The sequence below is a fragment of the Wyeomyia smithii genome, chromosome 2 (assembly GCF_029784165.1).
Source record: "Wyeomyia smithii strain HCP4-BCI-WySm-NY-G18 chromosome 2, ASM2978416v1, whole genome shotgun sequence".
Taxonomy (NCBI): domain Eukaryota; kingdom Metazoa; phylum Arthropoda; class Insecta; order Diptera; family Culicidae; genus Wyeomyia; species Wyeomyia smithii.
The window spans coordinates 113,457,251-113,481,598 of NC_073695.1; the positions used below are offsets into that span (position 1 = coordinate 113,457,251).

Below are 24,348 nucleotides of genomic sequence, written 5' to 3' on the forward strand. Positions count from 1 at the left end.
ACCAATGTGGTTTTCGAGTAGGGCGATCTACAACGGACCAGATGTTTACCTTGAGACAGATCCTCGACAAGTTTCGAGAACACAACTTGCAGACGCCTCATCTGTCTATCGACTTTAAGGCGGCGTACGACACAATGAAACGCAACGAGCTTTGGCAAATAATGCTAGAGCATGGTTTCCCAACAAAACTAATCAAACTGTTACGTGCGACGCTTGACGGTTTCACATCATGTGTCAGGACAGCGGGCTAATTTTCAGACGCGTTTGTGACGTTGGATGGTTGGAAGCAAGGTGACGGGCTCTCGAACTTGCTGTTCACCATAACTTTGGAAGGTGCAATACGAAGGGCAGGTGTGCAGAGGAGCGGCACCATCATCACTAAGTCTCACATGCTTCTGGGCTTCGCGGACGACATTGATATAATTGGTGTTAACAGTAGAGCAGTTGAGGAGGCCTTTATGGCTCTCAAAAAGGAAGCTGCGAGAATTGGACTCACCATAAACACTGCCAAAACAAAGTACATGGTGGTTGGCAGAGAGCGTGATAGTTCTGCGGGTGTTGGTGCTGCGGTGGAAATGGATAGGGATACCTTCGAAGTGGTCGACGAATTTGCTTATCTTGGTACTCTCGTGACATGTAAAAACGAGCTAAGCCGCGAGGTGAAAAGGCGGATTGCGGTGGAAAATAGGGCTTATTACGGATTGCGTAGCCAGCTTAGGTTCCGTAGCCTACAGATCCGTACGAAATTTGCGCTCTGTAGGACTCTGATCCTCCCGGTGGCGCTCTACGGACATGAATCGTGGACGTAGAAGGAGGCCGATCGGAGAGCGCTTGGGGTCTTCGAGCGTAGAATTCTGCGATCAATACTCGGAGGAAAACTAGAGAATTGGGTGTGGCGCAGGCGCATGAATCACCAGCTGTATGAAGTATACAAACACGTTGATATTGTCAAGCTGATGAAACACGGCCGGTTACAGTGGGCTGGCCATTAGCACGGCTGGCAGATGAGCGACCGGCAAAGATAATATTTAGCAGAGAACCGGATAGAGGCTGACGACTTCGAGGCAGACCTCGCACGCGCTGGATGTGTGCTGTCGACGAGGATGCCAGAGCAGCGGGTGTAAGAGGAGACTGGAGAGTAGCAGCCCAAGACCGAGTTTTGTGGAGACGTATTCTGGATTCGGCATAGGATCTCAACGATCTGTCGCCATAAAAGTAAAGTAAAGTAAAGTAAAGTAAAGTAAAGTAGAGTAAAGTAAAGTAAAGTAAAGTAAAGTAAAGTAAAGTAAAGTAAAGTAAAGTAAAGTAAAGTAAAGTAAAGTAAAGTAAAGTAAAGTAAAGTAAAGTAAAGTAAAGTAAAGTAAAGTAAAGTAAAGTAAAGTAAAGTAAAGTAAAGTAAAGTAAAGTAAAGTAAAGTAAAGTAAAGTAAAGTAAAGTAAAGTAAAGTAAAGTAAAGTAAAGTAAAGTAAAGTAAAGTAAAGTAAAGTAAAGTAAAGTAAAGTAAAGTAAAGTAAAGTAAAGTAAAGTAAAGTAAAGTAAAGTAAAGTAAAGTAAAGTAAAGTAAAGTAAAGTAAAGTCAAGTAAAGTAAAGTAAAGTAAAGTAAAGTAAAGTAAAGTAAAGTAAAGTCAAGTAAAGTAAAGTAAAGTAAAGTAAAGTAAAGTAAAGTAAAGTAAAGTAAAGTAAAGTAAAGTAAAGTAAAGTCAAGTAAAGTAAAGTAAAGTAAAGTAAAGTAAAGTAAAGTAAAGTAAAGTAAAGTAAAGTAAAGTAAAGTAAAGTAAAGTAAAGTAAAGTAAAGTAAAGTAAAGTAAAGTAAAGTAAAGTAAAGTAAAGTAAAGTAAAGTAAAGTAAAGTAAAGTAAAGTAAAGTAAAGTAAAGTAAAGTAAAGTAAAGTAAAGTAAAGTAAAGTAAAGTAAAGTAAAGTAAAGTAAAGTAAAGTAAAGTAAAGTAAAGTAAAGTAAAGTAAAGTAAAGTAAAGTAAAGTAAAGTAAAGTAAAGTAAAGTAAAGTAAAGTAAAGTAAAGTAAAGTAAAGTAAAGTAAAGTAAAGTAAAGTAAAGTAAAGTAAAGTAAAGTAAAGTAAAGTAAAGTAAAGTAAAGTAAAGTAAAGTAAAGTAAAGTAAAGTAAAGTAAAGTAAAGTAAAGTAAAGTAAAATAAAGTAAAGTAAAGTAAAGTAAAGTAAAGTAATGTAAAGTAAAGTAAAGTAAAGTAAAGTAAAGTAAAGTAATTAAGAAGTTTGCGCGCATGGAAGACAGCGTAACTGCTGTATTCAGCATCGAATGACATTGACCAACGGAACCATGAGAACCGAGCCTGGGGGCGCATGTTTACTGTGGCTACACATCAGAACAGAGAGAAACACAGGGAGGCAGGAGCATCCGAAAATAGAGTCTACCTTCGGGAGAAGCGTGAGCATGAGGAACAGTTGCTCGCCAGCGCAGATGACAACTGTGCTAGAAACTACGTACGTGCTTCTATAGAACAGTCTACATAGTCAGAAGCAGCGATTTATTGTAACTATCGAGGCATTACAATGCTGACTTCGGAAGCAGTGTGCTCTGCCATATCCTGTTCTTTAGATGGACAGATCCTTGGCAAGTTCCAGTTATATAACTTGCAGACTCGCCATTTCTCTGTAGATTTTAAGGCGGCATACGATTCAATGAAATAAACGCGCTTTGGCAGATTATGCTGGAACACGGTTTCCCGATGAAACTAATTCAGCTGAGTCGTATGACTCTGAAGGGATTAAAATCGCGTGTGCGGATAGCTTACAAAGGTAACTGATATCTCTTATCAAGTACCTTTGTAACGTTAGATTCACTGAAGTACGAATAGCAAACGCATCATCGGTATCGACAGTAGGGTCGTAGAGAAAGCTTTGAGGACTTTTAATAGGAAAGCGGCGAGGCTGGGACTCAGCATCAACTCTGTCAAAATAGAGTACAGCTAGTAGCTGGTAAGAGGCGTTGGAGTTCCAATGGTATTGGTGCTGATGTAAAACGATTCAAAGTGGTTGGTAAATTCGTTTATCCTGGCACGCTTGTGACATCTGACCACGATACGAGCCGCGAAATGAATGGACGCTGAAGGAAGCTGATCGACGACGAGTTGTTGAGCGTGAAGTTCTGCAATCGATACAAATTGGAAGATGAAGTGTGGCACAGGCGCATGAATCACGAGTTTTGTATAGTGGATATAGTAAAGGTAATACAACGTGAAAAATTTCAGTGGGTTGGACATGTAGCCAAAATGATTGACGAGTGAGCCACCAAAACTATCATCAGCAGAGAATTACAAATGGCCTTCGTCGACGAATGAAAACGGCCTACGACTCATTGACTTGGCTTCTAGCATATCATTCCATATCGGTACATCTGAAGATCACCACAACAGGCTGAAGCACAAATCAATCACGTTTTGATTGACGGAAGGCACATTTCGAATATTATCGACGTCCGAACCTATCATGGCGTAAGCGTTGATTCTGATCGCCATCTCCTGATGATCAAATGATGCGCCATGGACTCTCGGTTGTCAACAACATCCCTCCCTAAAGTCTTGAAACTTTGACCAGAGATTCTGGACGTCATAACGACTCGAATGGTGTACTCAGATTCTTTGGTGCATTTTTTTTTATAATATCGGTCTGTGGGAGCACCGTGAAATACGGAAACTTTTTCGTGATGCCATCGAGATGTACTGAACTCAATCTGACTACGTGAATCATTTGAGTGGGAAAACAGTTAAAAAAATACACCTTGAAATCATAGTTATTATGATTTATTTGATTTGAGTTTCCCTCAATAAATTTACCGATATAATAATAATCTAATAACTTACATTTATGAATGTCTGAAATACGATACAATTATACACATAATTCAAAATGCAAACGTACAGTGTTGGTAATTGCAATTTAACGACAACCTACGGCATATAACGGTGCCGTAGACAAATGGATCAAATTCAGCCATAAATTTCAAGGGAAAAAATTGCTGGAAACAAAAGTAAAAAGTGCATACCAACAACAGACGAAATAGATCTGCGCTGGAAGAAGGAAAACCGCTACCCGAAGCGTTGCTGTTGGCAGTCTACCGGTCGGATGCACTTGCTCCCGATGGCAACCGTTCTCCCCATATCTAATGGGTGCATTTTCACGTTGTTTGTGCATTGACACCGTTTGCTGCTGCTCGTAAGTGATGGCTGGAGTTTGCAAATAACACTCCGAACGAATGTTGCCGCCTCATGGCAGTGGCACTCGGTGTTGTTGTCTGTACAATAAACGTTGTTTTTATCATAAATTTTACCGCTTTCGCATGGTAATTACATTTTTATTGCATTTCCAAAGACTGAGCAGATGCAAGAGGTGCATAGATTAATATTCATGGCTAGAACAGTTCTTTCAGCATCAGCATCTGCCGTCGATCTTCACGAAGACATTTACGGCCGCGACCGGTTTTGCGCTCTCCGAAACAAAAAATGCATGATATATAGTTTTCTGTATGATTTGTCCGTGTGATTAGGAACATGCTTTAATTTATTTTTAAGTTGGCGTATGTTTACTGAATAATAACAAGCTTGCTTACCTCTATGTCTGATAAACGCCGTATCCCAGCTTGTAGTCTTCGCCGGCCGTTGCGGATAGGATGACGAGGCGGTGATATAGCCACGTGGATCATCCATTAGGACATTATAGTCCTTTTGGTTAGTCGTACCGGTCGCTGTTGCAGTTTGTTGGTTTACTCTAGAACCTCTCAAGTCGCCACCTTTCTCACTCGCCATTTCTTCGCATTTTACTACTTCCTGCCCTTCAGGAAGGTTATACGAAGCCAGCGGATCATCAACTTGTATACCCAAATGCGAGACATCCGCTGTTTTCGAAGGAGATCCGAACGAAGCATTAAACCAAGATTGGTTGCTCTGAGGGAAACTTGAACTAAACGATTTATTTCCACCAGAAGCTAAAACGCCAGCACTTTTTAACGATGACGAGTGACTATTGTTGTACTCCTTAAATTTCAAATAAAAGTCAAAATCTGAGTCGTTGTGGTGGTGGGATCGCTTACGGGGAGCTTTCCCATACCTGGTAGAATTGAGCTGACTTCTGATGTACTGTTTCATTGCCCTAAGAGTGATATTATACAAATCCGGTGGGGTATCTGGCCAAAAGCGAATGAGATCGATTGATGACACAGAATCAACTATTCGTTGACCATTTGAATGAATCGGTTGTTGCTTCTGCTGCTGCTGCAGTTGCTTTTGAGGACTGTCCATTTGGGTGGTGGCAGGTACTTTCCCGGTACTGCTACCAATCGTGATGTCGAACTGCTGTTTACTGGGAAGCTGAGACTGTGCCGCTGGTGGCACCGTTAGGGGACACGCCGACGAAGCCAAATAAGTCAGCAGCATTAGGATCAGCCAGTACGTTCGGCTGGCCCCCACGGCACCACTGGACACATTCTGGGGGGCCACTGCGGCTGTTGAGATTCACCGAACTAACGTCGGTGCCGTGATCGCTGCTAGGAATGCACACAACTGACCCGGTGGCCACCGCAGGGCTTTACTATCACTTGACATTACATTTCGCACAGACACACAAGAGATATTTAAATGCTTCTGCTAGCACGATAGAACACACGTTTTCTTTGCCTAGTAGCACCATTATTGATCGAACAATAATAATCACTGTTTTCTTCAAATTGCAATCACTTATCACCTGAAAAATAAACAAACAATAAGATTAATGTGAAATGTAAAATATAGTTTCTAGAATATTTACAATTTATTCAGTAGCGAGAAAAGCAACCAACAGAAAATTTGAATGGGTAAAATTAAAAAGTAAAGAGCATAAAGTAAAGAGTATAAAATAAAAACTAACAAGTAAAGAAACCACGTAATAAGTAAAACGTGTAAAGTAGAAAGAAAAATATGAAATGTAAAGAAAAAAGAAATAGTAAAAAATAAAAAGTAAAGAGTGAAAAATAAAAAGTGAAAAGTAAAAAGTAAAAAGAAAAAAGTAAAAAGAAAAAAGAAAAAAGGAAAAAGCAAAAAGTAAAAAGTAAAAAGTAAAAAGTAAAAAGTAAAAAGTAAAAAGTAAAAAGTAAAAAGTAAAAAGTAAAAAGTAAAAAGTAAAAAGTAAAAAGTAAAAAGTAAAAAGTAAAAAGTAAATAGTAAAAAGTAAAAAGTAAAAAGTAAAAAGTAAAAAGTAAAAGGTAAAAAGTAAAAAGTAAAAAGTAAAAAGTAAAAAGTAAAAAGTAAAAAGTAAAAAGTAAAAAGTAAAAATTAAAAAAGTAAAAAGTAAAAGTAAAAAGTAAAAAGTAAAAAGTAAAAAGTAAAAAGTAAAAAGTAAAAAGTAAAAAGTAAAAAGTAAAAAGTAAAAAGTAAAAAGTAAAAAGTAAAAAGTAAAAAGTAAAAAGTAAAAAGTAAAAAGTAAAAAGTAAAAAGTAAAAAGTAAAAAGTAAAAAGTAAAAAGTAAAAAGTAAAAAGTAAAAAGTAAAAAGTAAAAAGTAAAAAGTAAAAAGTAAAAAGTAAAAAGTAAAAAGTAAAAAGTAAAAAGTAAAAAGTAAAAAGTAAAAAGTAAAAAGTAAAAAGTAAAAAGTAAAAAGTAAAAAGTAAAAAGTAAAAAGTAAAAAGTAAAAAGTAAAAAGTAACAAGTAAAAAGTAAAAAGTAAAAAGTAAAAAGTAAAGAGTAAGAAGTAAAAAGTAAAAAGTAAAAAGTAAGAAGTAAAAAGTAAAAAGTAAAAAGTAAAAAGTAAAAAGTAAAAAGTAAAAAGTAAAAAGTAAAAAGTAAGAAGTAAAAAGTAAAAAGTAAAAAGTAAAAAGTTAAAAGTAAAAAAAAAAAAGTAAAAAGTAAAAAGTAAAAAGTAAAAAGTAAAAAGTAAAAAGTAAAAAGTAATAAGTAAAAAAAAAAAGTAAAAAGTAAAAAGTAAAAAGTAAAAGGTAAAAAATAAAAAGTAAAAGGTAAAAAGTAAAAAGTAAAAAGTAAAAAATAAAAAGTAAAAAGTAAAAAGTAAATAGTAAAAAGTAGAAAGTAAAAAGTAAAAAGTAAAAAGTAAAATGTAAAATGTAAAAAGTAAAAAGTAAAAAGTAAAAAGTAAAAAGAAAAAAGTAAAAAATAAAAAGAAAAAAGTAAAAAGTAAAAAGTAAGAAGTAAAAAGTAAAAAGTCAAAAGTCAAAAGTTAAAAGTTAAGAGTAAAAAGTAAAAAGTAAAAAGTAAAAATTAGTAAGTAAAAAGTAAAAAGTAGAAAGTAAAAAGTAAAACGTAAAAAGTAAAAAGTAGAAAGTAGAAAATAGAAAGTAAAAAGTGAAAAGAAAAAGTAAAAAGTAAAACGTAAAAAGTAAAAAGTAAAAAGTAAAAAGTAAAAAGTAAAAAGTAAAAAGTAAAAAGTAAAAAGTAAAAAGTAAAAAGTAAAAAGTAAAAAGTAAAAAGTAAAAAGTAAAAAGTAAAAAGTAAAAAGTAAAAATTAAAAAAGTAAAAAGTAAAAGTAAAAAGTAAAAAGTAAAAAGTAAAAAGTAAAAAGTAAAAAGTAAAAAGTAAAAAGTAAAAAGTAAAAAGTAAAAAGTAAAAAGTAAAAAGTAAAAAGTAAAAAGTAAAAAATAAAAAGTAAAAAGTAAAAAGTAAAAAGTAAAAAGTAAAAAGTAAAAAGTAAAAAGTAAAAAGTAAAAAAAAAAAGTAAAAAGTAAAAAGTAAAAAGTAAAAAGTAAAAAGTAAAAAGTAAAAAGTAAAAAGTAAAAAGTAAAAAGTAAAAAGTAAAAAGTAAAAAGTAAAAAGTAAAAAGTAAAAAGTAAAAAGTAAAAAGTAAAAAGTAAAAAGTGAAAAGTAAAAAGTAAAAAGTAAAAAGTAAAAAGTAAAAAGTAAAAAGTAAAAAGTAAAAAGTAAAAAGTAAAAAGTAAAAAGTAAAAAGTAAATAGTAAAAAGTAAAAAGTAAAAAGTAAAAAGTAAAAAGTAAAAAGTAAAAAGTAAAAAGTAAAAAGTAAAAAGTAAAAAGTAAAAAGTAAAAAGTAAAAAGTAAAAAGTAAAAAGTAAAAAGTAAAAAGTAAAAAGTAAAAAGTAAAAAGTAAAAAGTAAAAGGAAAAAAGTAAAAAGTAAAAAGTAAAAAGTAAAAAGTAAAAAGTAAAAAGTAAAAAGTAAAAGGAAAAAAGTAAAAAGTAAAAAGTAAAAAGTAAAAAGTAAAAAGTAAAAAGTAAAAAGTAAAAAGTAAAAAGTAAAATGTAAAAAGTAAAAAGTAAAGAGTAAAAAGTAAAAAGTAAAAAGTAAAAAGTAAAAAGTAAAAAGTAAAAAGTAAAAAGTAAAAAGTAAAAAGTAAAAAGTAAAATGTAAAAAGTAAAAAGTAAAAAGTAAAAAGTAAAAAGTAAAAAGTAGAAAGTAAAAAGTAAAAAGTAAAAAGTAAAAAGTAAAAAGTAAAAAGTAAAAAGTAAAAAGTAAAAAGTAAAAAGTAAAAAGGAAAAGTAAAAAGTAAAAAGTAAAAAGTAAAAAGTAAAAAGTAAAAAGTTAAAAGTGAAAAGTAAAAAATAAAAAGTAAAAAGTAAAAAGTAAAAAGTAAAAAGTAAAAAGTAAAAAGTAAAAAGTAAAAAGTAAAAAGTAAAAAGTAAAAAGTAAAAAGTAAAAAGTAAAAAGTAAAAAGTAAAAAGTAAAAAATAAAAAGTAAAAAGTAAAAAGTAAAAAGTAAAAAGTAAAAAGTAAAAAGTAAAAAGTAAAAAGTAAAAAGTAAAAGTAAAAAGTAAAAAGTAAAAAGTAAAAAGTCAAAAGTCAAAAGTCAAAAGTCAAAAGTTAAAAGTTAAAAGTTAAAAGTAAAAAGTAAAAAGTAAAAAGTAAAAAGTAAAAAGTAAAAAGTAAAAAGTAAAAAGTAAAAAGTAAAAAGTAAAAAGTAAAAAGTAAAAAGTAAAAAGTAAAAAGTAAAAAGTAAAAAGTAAAAAGTAAAAAGTAAAAAGTAAAAAGTAAAAAGTAAAAAGTAAAAAGTAAAAAGTAAATAGTAAAAAGTAAAAAGTAAAAAGTAAAAAGTAAAAAGTAAAAAGTAAAAAGTAAAATGTAAAAAGTAAAAAGTAAAAAGTAAAAAGTAAAAAGTAAAAAGTAAACGGTAGAAAGTAAAAAGTTAAAAATGAAAAGTAAAAAGTAACAAGTAAAAAGTACAAAGTAAATACAGGTCGGACTCTATTATATAAAGACTCGATTGTGCATTGACCTGATTATATATGATTCGATTACACTAAAGTCGCTTTTTACGCGGGGGATACGTGCCGCGTAAAAAGAAACCGCGTAAATTTCGGAATCCGCGTAAAAAAAATATCGACATTTATTATTTTAAATCTCAATTGTGACTTAATATGTCGTATAAGAACATCCATAAAATACGCAACGCTTAATGGGAAGAGGAAAAAGTTGAAAAGAATTTTAAAAAAATCTTTTAATTTTGAGTTTTTTTCAAAAAAATTGAAAATAAAGGAAATAAAAATACCTAAATTAATATACCTAAATGAAAATAATTTCAAAAATTAAAAATAACCTAAAAAAAAGTTTTAAAAATTTTAAAATTTGAGAAGTTGAAAATAATTTCAAAATTGGAGAAATTAAATTGACAAATCAATGTACACGGATAAAAATTTTTCTTTAAAATCGACTGCAATTATATCAGGAATAACAACAAGATTCATATTTTTCGTAAGAAATGTGTTTTCTGACTTTTTAAGGGATCAGTCAAAAATTAAACTCTTCTTATTTATTCGAAAACAGCTAATCATTTATTTAATATAAATGAAATTTTTTTTTTCTCTGATTCGATTACATATAAATTCGATTTAATATAGTGAAAAAAAACCGGGGACTATATATAATCGAGTCCGACCTGTAGTAAAGAGTAAAAAGTAAGAGAAAAAAGTAAAAAGAAAATTAATAGTAAAAAATAAATATAAACAGTAGAAAGTAAAAAGTAGAATATAAATGGTGATAAATAAAAATAAAAAAGTCAAAAGTCAAAAGTCAAATGTCAAAAGTCAAAAGTCAAAAGTCAAAAGTGAAAAGTCAAAAGTCAAAAGTGAAAAGTCAAAAGTCAAAAGTCAAAAGTCAAAAGTCAAAAGTCAAAAGTCAAATGTCAAATGTCAAAAGTCAAAAGTCAAAAGTCAAAAGTCAAAAGTCAAAAGTCAAAAGTCAAAAGTCAAAAGTCAAAAGTCAAAAGTCAAAAGTCAAAAGTCAAAAGTCAAAAGTCAAAAGTCAAAAGTCAAAAGTCAAAAGTCAAAAGTCAAAAGTCAAAAGTCAAAAGTCAAAAGTCAAAAGTCAAAAGTCAAAAGTCAAAAGTCGAAAGTCAAAAGTCAAAAGTCAAAAGTCATAAGTCGAAGGCAAAAATCAAAAATTCAAAAATCAAAAATCAAACGTCAAAAGTCGAAATTCAAAAGGCAAAAGTCAAAAGTACAAATGAAAAAGTAAACAGTAAAAATTAAAAGGTCAGAAGAAGAAAGAAAAGAGCAAAAAATTAAAAAAAAAAATTAAAATGTAAGAAGTAAAAAATAAAAGGAAAAGAGGAGGAAAAAAAGGAAAAAGATAAAAATAAAAGTAAAAACAAGTTTGAAGTGTGAAAAATTTGTAGTGAAAAATTAAGAAGTAAATGTCAACGGAAGTGTGCTAGAACGTTAAACTTGAGATAAATTAACAGTATAAAATAATCCAAGTGTCTTTTATTCATTTTTCAAAGTTTTATCAAAATCATACCTGTTCGTTTTAGATTGCAACATTTTTTAAATAATTTCGAGTGAAACTGCTAAATATTATTTTTGGCATCAAATAAATTATTGGATAATTAAGTTTATTAAAATAATGACCCTCTCTTTATAGTTCGAAACATTCTCAGCATACAGACTATGACGAATGAAATTCAGAAATAAAACTTTGTGACGTAAACAAAAACGATAGAAAGTCGCCTCTAGTAGCAGCCATCTACCAGCAACATGGGAATGGTACCCGTGGATCGTGGGAGCGCGTGCGACCGACGGAAGTTGGATTTCAACGGAAGTCTACAGTCGGAAAGTTTGGCGATAAAAAACTAAATTTTCATTCCTCGCACATGCGCCCAACCGTTTGTTATGACGGGAAACCCACCATCCAACACCACGGACGTCGTCTGACGGCGCGCCACCGATTATGACGGTGCTAGCAGTGCTCCGCTAGATATGGTTGCGAGCAGTAGGAAACGCGGTAAAATACGATTGTCCCGTCCGCTGACAGCCCGATCGGTTGGCTGGGTAGTGTGTATTTTTACGCTGCACACGCCGATATTGAATTTTTGCGATGATTTGATTTGAAGCGGTCTGCTCGTAGTTACACGCTCACATTCTTCGGTGATGGTAATATTTAGACTAATTTTCACACGCTGACAGACAGGAATAGTAAACAGAGATGAATTATCTAAGCAGTATGAATGGACGGCTCAAGCGGTCTAAATTTATACATGTATATTTATTTTTATGAAGTCGGACCGTGCGTCATATTTGCAAAGGCTGGCGGTAGTTTTTAAGTAGTTTCTTTGGTCTAGAAATTTTTAACTTCATCTTCCAAAAGTCAACAATCAACTTTTACAAGAAGATTTCAAGCTTATTCTCCGCTATCATAAACTATGGTTAAGCGTTTGATGAAGATACCATCGCCGTGAGCAAAACTTATATGCCCCTAACAAACAAGGTCAATTTCAATCGGCAGTTATATCATAATATCAACCTACACACGAAACAAAACAAATTGAAAATAGGTTTGACTGTCACCGAGCATTTATTTGGCACACACACCAGAAAAATTCAAACTTTGTACTATCATAGTACATAACAAATTGTGTCAAAGCATGTATAATGAGGGAAAAGGTGAAACTCGACTTTCAATATGCAAACAACCAATTGATAACGATTTCTCACAGTAATAACCATGACCTAGACAGGCTCATCTCACGCCCAGTCTTGAATGACGTACAGAATAATGATTTCACTCATAGTGGGATTTTCTTGTGGCCAAATAACAAAACAAGCAATGACTATTTTTTCCAGGGATTGCGCTCAATAATTTGTTTTATTTACATAAAAATGGCGTATTTGTTGGAGAACATGTTATTTGTTCTTTGATTTTTTAGCCGTTTTCTACGAGATACAGTTATAACAACTCGCTTCTCGGAGATTCCAAGTTCACATCTATTGCGATAAAAATGGCGTCGTCGGTTCATCCGATCAACGTAAGCTTTGGAGGACACGGGTGGAAAATAAAATAAAATTCTCGACGCGACCTCCGTCGCCACCAATAGCCGCGTTTAGTTGGCAGTTAAAGGCCACATTGACAGAGGGGCGGCTAAAAAATCATAAACATGTATTTATTAGTTTCGTCTTGAGACTAGCCATCGCAAGCACACACGAAAACTGGCTTCCCACCACCAAGCTGCTCCATCGTGCGAGTCTACCAATTACCACCCACTTTCTGGTGTCATTCGCTGCTCGTTTAGTGACACACTACGCTCGTACGCGCATCAACACAGCCGGCTCTTAGGTGTGTACCTATACGCCTAACGTAATTTAGTAAACACGGCAGGAGACGAAAGCGCACTACACACAGCACAAATTACATGTCTGACAGGCGGCAGAGATCCCAAACTAGATTTGAAAACTCTGCGTTTACGATAGAAATAAACGCGTTCCTGCGAATGTTTACTAGATTTGTGATTTAGGTACATGCTAGAATTATGTAGACTATAACACCGGAAATATAACTAGGGTCGCTTTTGACGCGGTTTTTTTACGCGGCTATTTTTACACGGATTCCGGAATTTACGCGGTTTTTTGTACGCGGATTCCGGGATTAACGCGGTATTTTTTCTTACGCGTATTCCGGACCTTTTTTACTCGGATTCCGGAATTTATGCGGTTTCGTATCCCCCGCGTATAAAACGACTTTAGTGTATTGTTGTAACTCTTATACATTTTATCAAGACATTTACTTCGCTTTTATAAACATTATAATATTATGTTAATTTGAGGGTTTTATACTAGAACTTCGCCTTAATTATTTTGATTGTTAGTGCTGGTCTTGCTGGATGCTGATCTAACGAGTTAGCTGTCCTATGTTAAGAATCCAGTTTGAGTGAAACTGTTATAAGAGAGTTCAATGTACATTTTTTATGTTTGAAGCATAAATTCAAACGTATATCATGTTAAAGTTTCAAATGGTGAGTGGATAACCTAAAAGGAGCGTCAATTTTAGCACCAGTTCTTTCTAGTTCCTATTTCACACCTCCACGAGTTATATGACTGTCAGCTGAAACATGGACACAACTGGTTGGCGTTGCAATGTTGTCATCCGACAATAGCTAAGCGAGGTGGTGCGACGCGATCATTGTGGCGTAAATTATATTACGACGGTAGAGAACAGCTTCGCCAACCCGAGTGCCTGTTCATCTAGATGGCGCGGCTCAAAATAGCATCTGACCTCCATGTTAGAAGCGGCTGATCAACATCCCGGTTGTAATCGTGAAACTCTACACAAAGCCGTTACTATGGTCCTTCGGTATGACAGGGGGTTTTAGAAGTCCTATTCAGCGAAGCGTGACATTATGTGTGGCAAACATGTAAAATTGCGTTACGAGGGGCTGGGTGGGTATTGAAAATTGACAAATTCCGCGTTATGTAATATTTGAACGATTTCCAAAGGGCCGGTTCTACTACTACAGCATCACCAACGTGCACTACCCACATGGAGAGAGACCCAATGATGAGAAGAAAGCGTTCTACGCGCAGCTGTAGTAGGTCTACGATAGCTGCTTTTTAGCTGATTTTTTTCTCAATAACCGCATGGTATGATGCGGATGCGAATGCGAATGCGGATGTTTCGGATTTTCGGATGCGGATGCGGGTATCGGTAACATCCCTAGAATACGCGTAGCAGCTGGAAGCAGTGTTACCCGTGGAAGAGCAGCTTAGCGCAGTTACGTTTGAAGATGACTGGATGAGGATTCAATTTATTGTAGCGCTAAGTGGTGCAGGGGCTCCGGATCGTAGAAAGGACTGGTTTGACGGCGAATGCAAAGAGTGAGTCGAGGAGAAGAACACAGCACAGGTGAGAAGGCGAGAAGATGAACAGCTCCCGCAAAGGTTATGTGTCACGAGCCGATATGTGTCGGAATTTATACGGCCACCTCTTTACGGACGAGTGTAAGATGATCGAAAGGTGGAAGCAGAACTTCGATGAGCATCTAAACGGCGAAGCAGTAGAGCGCGAGAACGGTATGGCCCCTGATCTCTTGGAGGAGATTGGCCAGCTGATAAACAACACATACGGCGGAGAAACACTGGTCAGAGCCGTGCACTGAGTTATTGTCAAGATTCGGAAGAAAAACGAGTACCGGAGGAGTGGACGGCAGCAATCGCACTGCTAAACGCCACCTAAAAGGTACTCTCCCAAATACTTTGCCGTCGATTATTTGTGAAGTAGTTCGTTGGGCATTACCAGGCAAGATTCATGGGCGTCCCGCGTTACCAAGGATCAGATATTCACGATTCAGGAGTTTATGCAGAAATACCGCAAATACAAGGTGTCCACACATCATTTATTCATCGATTTCAAATCGGCATGCGACATAATCGATCGAGAACAGCTTTGGTAGATTTTGCACGTCTGAGGATTTCTGGACAAACTAGAGCGATGATGGATGAGCGATGAGTGATGTGTTTGGTTCGAGTATCAGGTCACTCTCGAGGCCTTTCGAAACTCTAAGAAGTTTTAGGCAAGGTGATGGTCTTTTGTGCCTACTGTTTAACATTGCTCTGGAGGGTGTGATTAGAAGACCGGGGGTTAACAAGTAGCACGATATTCTTAAAGTAGGTTCAACTGTTTGGGCTCGAACCTTTGTGAAGATGGTACGTACACTACCCGTCATAAGTTTGGGATCGCTTTACTTCACCGCTGGTCTACGTAGAGTTCCCGACGATGTCCGAACCAATGCTTGTCGTACTCTGCCGTCTCGTCCTGGAATCACCCTATTGATCCTCCCCCGAGCCCACTGGTTCTAGGTCACCTACCTCCAGATCTTTCACGTCCTTAAACCACTTGCATCTCCGTGTGATTACGGGGAGGTACTCCTTGAGGCACCTGCGCCAGAACTCATCGGTGATGTACCTGGCCAACTTCAAACTGCTTCGGAGTGTTGAACGACTGTCCAGCTTTTCGGTGGGTGGGAACTTCGTGCCAGAAGAGTTGCCGAACAAAAACTGGTTAGGAGTCAATGCCTCCTGATCCGCAGATTCCAGCGGAATGAAGGTGAGAGGCTTGGAGTTGATCATGGCCTCTGCTTCCAGGAGAATCGTCTCCAGTATCTCGCCATCGGGTTTCTGTGGGCCATCCATAACCGCTTGTACTGTCATGATACAGGACTCCGTACTTAACGAGTGTACCACCTCCATGTGGATTTCTCTAGTCGTGAGGCACCCAGCGCCTCACGTTGCCCCTACTCACCTTCGCGAGTATCGGCTCGAAATAGTCTAGTCCGGTAAACGTGAAGCGAAGGGCTGAACGAAAGCCGTCAAGCGCATCTCAGGGTGCGGAGCCATTGGTTGTGGTGTTGGCCTCGCCTTCGCTACGCGACAGAAAGCGCACGCTTTTTCAACTTTCTCCAGTAGTCGTCTCAGGTTAGAGATCTCAAACCGTTGGTGAATGGTTTCTCGGATGGAATGACGGAAACGGCGGTGGTACCAGTCTACAATAAGGAAGGTGATTAGGTGTTGTTTGGGGAGGATGATTGGGATCTTAGCTTCGGCCGGTACGTATGGTGCCGCGCCAATTCGTCCCCGACTTCGGAGAACTCCGTTCTCGTCCAGATATGGCCACCCAAGCATGGAAAAGTTCACTCACTAGCAATATTTCATGCATATGTGTTCTTTGATTTATCAGTTATCGTTCAACTATTTCCACTCGCGTACTATTCCATAGAAACGCTGCTGATTGTTTTTCGCTTCTAAGAATTCCGAATACCATAGAAGGAGACTGAATGATTCAAACACGATAGTATTTATTGTATCCAAGTTCATTTGCATTACACTTTATCGCGAGAAGCTTTGTGATACAAATTTATGAATCCAAATGAACGATAGATTGCGTTCAATAGTTTGCTTGCTGGAGCAAATAGGTATCATCAATGCTTACGGAAATTGTAGCATGGTGCATTAGCATCTGATACTTGAAATCACCAAGAATCATCGTGGTATATCACGGTGAAAGCACGACGTGGAGTAGCCGGATTACGCCTACAAGCAACCAACATTTGAAAGAATCATTGCGATCGCTTGAGTGCAATCGTTTACGATTCTTTCGTGAAACACTCGCTATATGTTGCTCGCTCCGCCTAAAGCAGGCAATACTGAAACAAAAGCATCAAAGAAAGCTACCATATATTTCTTTGCTCTAAGTTGTCTCTTGCAAGCTTGAGAATGTGTAACTTTTATAGCGATGGTTTGCTAGGATTGAAAGCTTATAAATAGCACGTTCAAAAATGATACCCGAATGATTGTTATGCGATACGAGTTTTTCCATCCTTGTGGCCACCACTCATAGATAGAGCTGGATTTGTCCACGATTGCATGACGCTGCTCGGGTGGACCTTGAGTCTTAGCCAAAACTACAATTTCCTCCGCGTAAAAATCACTTTGTGCCGTTTTCAGGAGGATTTCTTCTGCTCGTCCAAGTTCGTCGCTTGTTAGGTTTCCGAGTTGCAGGTTTTCCTTGGAACGGCCCTTAGGGAAGTTGTTCAACCCGCGAAGAATATACGCTGCATCTTGGTTCATCGATTAAATCGGTTGAATGTCATGTCCGAAGAGAAGTGTGCAGCATGAAAATGGGACGGACGAAGTTCTTGCTCGGTTGAGGCAATCGTTCGCTGCTTGGGCCAGTCCTCTCCGGGCTCGTAGAGAAAGGCCGGGCCTTGAAACCAGGGACTGTCCATGGTAATGTGCGGACCGTTGTCCAACTTTGTAGCGATATCCACAACATTGAGCTTGGTTGGGACCCAGCGCCACTCTAATTGTTGCGTGAAGGACAAGATCTCACCGACTTAAACGTGACCCACCCCCAGGTCTGCCAACAGTTTCAGGGACTCCCGGAAAACCCAATCCCCCGGCTCCCCCGCCGTTGTCAGCGATTCCATCGGCTTTTCCCGGTACACCAGCTGTGCCACAGCCATCAAGTCCATCGGCTCCGTTGCCGCTACCATCGAATCCGCTTGTTCCCGTACCGCAGACTCCGATTCCATCCAAAATTCCCGATACACCAGGGGATCCGCAGCCAACATATCCGCCGTCTCCGTCGCCTCAGCTACCACAGCCCGTTGCCCCGACAAAACCTTCTTCGGCCAGCCCCGTTCCCCTCGTTTGTGTATTAACACAAGCACAAATAGCGGCGAGGCAGGTTTTAGACAAAGATCTACATATTTCACAAATAGTGCGCTGTATAGCATGTGCTATACAGCGCACTACTTCCCACGTAAGGATATTCAAAGTCGTGGCGAAAAGTTCAGTGCTGCGACGTTAATACTGTGTTTCGACGTGCTTGACCACAATTGGGGGCACTAGCCAAAGATCCCAACTTTCTGGGTAGTAATTTTCGTGCGATAAGTTGAAGTTTGAATACGAAGAACCACAGCAACTTTGAGATTAGTTAAGTTCAAAATACATTTGTTGTGTGCCTCCCAGCGCCACATCGCGGTAAAATTTCACACTGAATTGGGCACCATACAGTAGCCTTTGACCTTCTGAACACGTTTGCTGAAAACCGCAGCTTTCTAGGTTGTCAAAAACACGAGATATCCGCCTATTTCAGGTGATGCTAAACTTTTCGGGAGGTGTTGCAATATTCAAACTGGGTGTTGCAATACTCAATAAAACGATTCCAAACTTATGACGGGTAGTGTACATTAGACTGAAGACCAAAGCAAACGGATTGAACTGGTTATGAATGCTTCGAAGACGAAGTACATGAAAGAAAGAGGTTCAAGAGATAACCCTCCCACCTCGAGTTCAAATCGGTGGTGATGAAATTGAGTTGGTCGACGAAGTCTTACAGCTGGGCTCACTGATAACCGCTGACAACGATACCAGCAGAGAAATTTATCGGTGCATTATTACAGGAAATCGCACATACTTTGATCTCTGAATTCACCGCCGCTCCAAGTTGACCATCCACCGGACACTGATCAGACCGGTATTCCTCTATGGCCATAAAACATGGACTTTGCTTACGGAGGGCCAAAGCGCAATCTTAGAGCAGATGGCGTTACGTACCATCTTCGGTGGACTGCAAATTGGGAACGGAACGTGAAGAAGGCGAATGAGCCATAAGCTGCAGGGGCTGCTTGAGGAGCCATCTATCGTCTACACCGCTAAAATTGGCAGATTGCGGTGGGCTGGGCATGTCGTAAGGATGTCGGACGACAGTCTGGTGAAGCTGGTTCTTTAAACCAATTCGTCAGGGACGAGACGAAAAGATGCACAAAAGGATCGATAAGGTGGAAGACGAGGGTCTGCCCCACGTAGACTACTAGCTCTACAACTGGAAATGGAAATCGAGTGAACCAACAAATTGTTTCTATTTTGGAATCTAGTTTTTGAACAGCATTTGGTCTCCAATTCGATTTTTATATTCAATTTGGTTAACAATGTCAAAAGAAATATGTCTTGCCGATCCGATGATTACTGGGACGGATGAAGTCAAATAGTTCCACCCCATTGATTTATTGTACAAATGAAATAAAATATTCGAAATTTGCAGTATATTCTTAGTAAAATGCTTCTATAATATCTAAATTCTATGTGAGAGTACGTTTTGTGCGAAATATTTGCTTTGTTGTTAAAGTTGAAATTATTGGTGTTATGCGAAGGTCTGCTTTGTACAATGATCGGAACAGCTTACTTTTGAGACTTCACCGCTTCATTTTGCCTGCGCTTGATATGATAATGACTTTTACGTAGGTACTATTCATGGAATAGTTTTTGTTAGAAAAACTTTTTTTCCTTGGAGTATCAATTTTACAATGTTATGAAAAGTTTTAGGCAACTAAATTGTCTGCCCAACAAAATATTTGAATTCAAATGGATCGGAAATAAAAAGGCGGCTCCGATTATGATACATTTTTTGTTCCGATCATGATTCATGTTCTATGATCAAATAAAATAATATTATTAAGTAAATTCACTTTGAATTTTCTATAAAATATTGATTCTGTAAATAAATTTAATGATAAATTAAATATGTTATGATTTCATGCAATTATTATGGTGAAAACGAGATATGAAAATCTATTTACCATGAAAACCTGTGGACTTTGCTGGTACGGACTGGAAGCACAGTACTGATCGGCTGTCAATAACTCGTTTAATTTATTGACGTAGAATTACTTCTTACGGAAACATACACAGGGGTCCAATGTCAATATCGGAAATAATCGAGAACGTTACGAAAATTTTCCACTTTTAAATATTTGAAACTCAGTTATTTTCCAACCGATTTCCTTTATTCTTACAGGAATCGATTGGAAAACCATCTATGGAATTTTCCCGCTTAAACGAAGACAATTGTGATTTAATTATTCGAACTTTTGTACTAATTAAAATTGTTAAGAAACGCATATTCGACCTCTGGTTGGTCGCTTAATGTTTACTTTCCCTAACACGGTCGACAAAATATTACATATACCGAATTAACTGGGAATGCACGCTTGGGCTATTATATGTATGATTAATTTCAAGACCGTTCCGGTACCATGCGGACGCTAGATACTGATCGTGGCTATTCTGAAATACAATGGCACCTTTTGATGCCCCAAAAATATGTAATTGAAGTGGTTGCCCCAAAAATATGTAATCTTGCTACAACTGTATATTAAATTTTTGCTTTTAAGAATCTGGTAGAATGAGCTAACATTAGAAAAAGGTGCAGCCTCTTAAACCATCACGAACTGAAAGTTAGCTTTTGATTAGTTTCACATTAAAACAACTTTATATTTCACTGCCGTGTCCGTAAATAAAATAAGGCTGAATTTTCCGTACACTATCCAGACGCCTTGTACCTTTATCGGCACTAGTACTAGAAAGTTGTTTCTCCCCAGCCGTAGTCGCAGGATGCCACACGCAACTGCGGTAAATACTGTTGTGGGGCTGAGAATGCTACACTTCTTCTACCTGCTACCATCCGACCATGGGAATTTGATGGTACTTTTCGAAGCAGCAACACGATACTATTAAGAATCTGATAGAATGAGCTAACATAAAAAGAGTGTAGCCTTTCAAAACATTACGAATTGCAAGCGAGCTCCTGTTTCGAAGGCTCCGCCCTTTTTTTTTGTTTACTCATTCTACCAGATTCCCAGAACTAAAAGAGATTTTACGTTTCATTGGACGAAAAAAAAAACTCATGTCGTGTTGGTAATAAATTATATATTGTATTGCGTTGCTGCTTGGAAAAAGTACCATCAAATTCCCGTGCAATGTGACAGCAGATAGCAGAAGTGGAGCATTTTCAGTCCCACAACAGTATTTACGTTGTTGCGTGTCGCATCCTGCGACTTCGACGAGGGGGAAACAACATTATAGTACTGGCGCCTATAGAGGTAAAAGAATTCGGGTCAGAGAGCTGATCATTGGACATGTTTTAGTGCAACGGAACACCATTAAATTGATAAACCCCAATCGAGTGTATCGCCAAACCTATTGCGGTCGTGTCTTTCAAACAAACTCTTTACTGTTAAGTTCGGGTTGCTGCGTGTGAAATGTGTATATTTCGTCCAAAGCAAAATTATCTTACAAGTAAAATTTGATAGAAAAGATGTGTTTTTTTCGGCTTATCAGATTGTTTTTTTATTCATGCGGGTGAGATTAAGAACCTAGCAGTGCAGCATTTTGGTAAAGAATAAACCGTTTTATATCTGAGAACAAGTGTGTCTCATCTTTAATAAATAGTATTCTCATTATCCGAAGATCAAAACGTGAACATATTCCAATTAAACGAAATCTTTTCTGAAAATTGCGCTGTAATGATGCCAAGTTTTATAAATGTTTGCACTAAATACTTTTTACACAAGTTTTAGATGAGCTCTTGCCAAAACGTGCCAAACGTGCTTCTGAAGAAGAGATGATTTCCTTGGCCTTTGGCGGTCAATTGTGTTTCCGTATACAGAAGAAAACATGCCAATTCGCTGGATCTTTATACAGAATAATTATCCTAAACGTACAGCATTGAAAATTCGAAGATAATTTTTACTACTGCTGTGGGTAATAATCGAAATATAATGACTAAATAATTCAATTACCAAAATAACAATACTACTGTCTATATGATATGAATGTAGGAAATTTAAGCCGTTTCAAATGTTGGTTCAGGTTATGTAGATTCAATCACCATCATCCATTTGTCATAAAATATTTCATAAGTATGCACGATGTAGTTTTGTTGTGCTGGTACTAAAGCCGTGTTTAAACTCGCCACCCAACACAGTACGATTGAATATATTCCTATATCAAACAAAACATAAACCTTGCAAATTGCTCTCAGTTGTGCACATCCTGCACTTATAATAAACAATTGAGTTAGTATGAATCGCCAACACTGGCATCCACTTCGGCACCAACACATACCGTACTTTGCTGACTGCTGCTAGACCTCGGTCTCTACCCCAAGTTCAGCATCGAGAGTGCGGTGACAGCCGACTGATCTTTTGCGAGCTTCTTCTCTCGGCTCACTAAAACTGCACTAATATGCTCCCGGCTCTCGCGTATAGTTGAAGTTTTATTATGCTATTTTGATGTTTATTTTTATGTTGCTTCATTAATATTTGACCGTCTAGCGGCGCACTCTGCGGCCGAAAATACATGCCGTGCCGTATATATTTTATTTTCTTCTATTTCTGCACATATAAATAAATCACCTCGCTTTTTCGCCTAGATCTAACCTCACTCTGAGCGTACACATTTAGGCCTTCTTCGGTATTATTTCCTTACACTTTTACGGTGACTGATAAATTTTCACACAATTACTTGATCTCAATAGCGCCGTGGATCGATGAGATGATCCATCCGACTGCTTTACCTACTGACCGATAAGGTTTAATCACTCGCTCACATTGCACAAACGTACCTGAATACGCGAAAGTGAGGTTAGAATTGCCATTCTTCCGCTAGTTATTGATTTCCATACCTGCAGGAAGAATTTAAATAACATATTCCCATACACGTTTTTCATCCTTGCGCGATATCTGTACGCTACAGATTGTACCGCAAGGATTCCACGATGCGGGTTCCATCACTTCATTCATTATTATCCTCTTCACCATCACTGGCGCCTACACGAACGAACGGGTTTTCCTCGTTACCGCGCCTCACGATTCGACCGCGAACAACAATCAGCTGTGCGATGGCCTCCAATGCATCCCACCCAACCGTTATTGATTATCGGTCAACGATGGGCGCACTCCGACCGCCCACAAAACGCGTACATGCCGAGCCGCGCCGAAAAAAAAACTGCGATTTTTCCGAAAATGGTCTATATTGTCGCACTGGGGGGACAGACTGCGAACATTCTACTTCGCGAATGGGCAATTTGGCCAATTTTACTCTCACCGTAACGGCACGGTACTGCTCAAGTAGCACTTTCTCGCGCAGAATTTGTTCACGTTTGCCTGCTCGCTAGACTCGTTCTCGTAGTTCTGCCGACCGCGTCGGGCCGCCCCACACACCACTTTTCGGTTGACGATTCCGCGCGTTGGGTGATAGAGGAATGCGATCGGCCTAGGGATGTGCAGAGAGATTATACCAATGCGGGCTGTTTTTTTGACTAGTTGGCGTGTTTCACAACAGGAGATTAGCAAGTTGGCATACATTTTTTTTTGGAAAATAAACTTGTTACATCAGCAACAATAATAATAAAATTTTTGAAAGTACGTTTGTGGAGACAACAGTTGCTACAGAAACACAAGCTTATGTGCTCGAACAGAATTCGAAAAAAATGTGACGTCCCTTTGTAAATAAGATATAGCTTTACCAACATTCTTTATATCAGGATGTAGGTGAAATTATAATACAATTTGAAGGCAATATCTATTTACCGTTGCTTGTGCTTTACTCTCCTTAGCAGGTGTGTAATCACTTTTCGGGGTAAATTCATTTGATATTCTAACTCAGCCAAAAATATTTTTTAGGACTACGGAATAACTTCAGTTAACAATTTAAGATTCTTGCACAGTAAGGAAATATATTTTGTTCTTTAGAAATACTTCGTCAGTGAGTTATCTCGTAATCAAAAAGCATTTCACCGAAATCAAAATGGTTCATAGTAATGAGTGTAGAATGATTACCATGAATTAACACATGAGCTGTAAAGTTTTTGGTGTAGCATGGAGATGGTGTTGTATATTGTTTTTCGAGAGGTTGTACTACAGCTTTCACTAGAATGTTGCCAAAATTTCATAACAAACTATTAACTCGTTCTCAAGTTGTAAGTATCGAAGTGAAGGTACTTCTGTTATTTGAACCAGCATTAAAATGAGTGAATTTCGTGTTTGAAAAGGTATAACTGTCTAATGGGAAAACACTGTTTAACCCGTAAAGACCCGGGACGAACCTTGTTTTTTGAAAATGCTCGTGCTCAGCACTGAAACGGCCGATTTGGGAAAACTTAGAATTTTATTCAAGGGGAATAGTTGCTCTAAGTTTTGGTAAAGGTGCCACCCCTCTGGACCCCTCCCCGTTATTGTGAGACGCAAATATGTCTGTGTTTTTTTTTTTTAATTTTTAAAACAGATTGAGCAAACACTGGGAAATTCCCATACGTATAAATTGCTCCATGTATCAAATCATGTCAGGTGGATGAAATATAGTATGTAAGAGTGAATTTTGGAGTTAACAAATTATATCAGTACAAAATCACAAAACTACGTATTTTCATAAATATTCGAATAAGAAAATCGGTCTTCAAATTTTAAGCTCTACATTTTTGAAGTAAGGTCTCCTGAATCAATATGCGATGAAATATTTATTTTAGCATGCAAATAATTTGAGAAAAACGAGTTTAAATTCACTAAACTTTCACGGAAACCTGATTTTACAAGTCTCCCACAGTAGGTTTAAACTTGGCTCTTCAATTTTAAAGTTCTATATTTCTAGAGTAACATCTTCTTAATCCAAAGATACTGAAAGATTTATTCTAGCATGCACAGATTTAGACGAGTTTGAATTCACTAAAGTAAGAGTTCTTATGAAAACTTGATTTTCTCCAAATCTTTGGATTCAGGAGACGTCACTCTTAAAATATAGAGCTTGAAAATTGAAGAGCTAAGTTGAAACCTACCGTGG

At 36.9% G+C, this 24,348-nt stretch overlaps 1 protein-coding gene across 2 annotated transcripts in view; it reads right to left on the reverse strand.

Moving 5' to 3' along the window:
- LOC129725547 (homeobox protein 5) overlaps positions 1-22,542 on the reverse strand; it is a 425,481-nt gene extending 402,939 nt beyond the window's left edge. The window contains exons 1-2 of one of the 2 annotated variants that reach the window (XM_055681523.1): positions 21,637-22,542; positions 4,587-5,716 (exon numbers count right to left, since the gene is read on the reverse strand). In XM_055681523.1, the coding sequence (XP_055537498.1) occupies positions 4,587-5,409 (823 nt within the window). In that variant the 5' untranslated portion in view covers positions 5,410-5,716; positions 21,637-22,542. The remainder of the gene's footprint in view (positions 1-4,586; positions 5,717-21,636) is intronic. The other variant, XM_055681521.1, reaches the window with a different exon arrangement.
- Between the last annotated feature and the right edge of the window lie 1,806 nt (positions 22,543-24,348).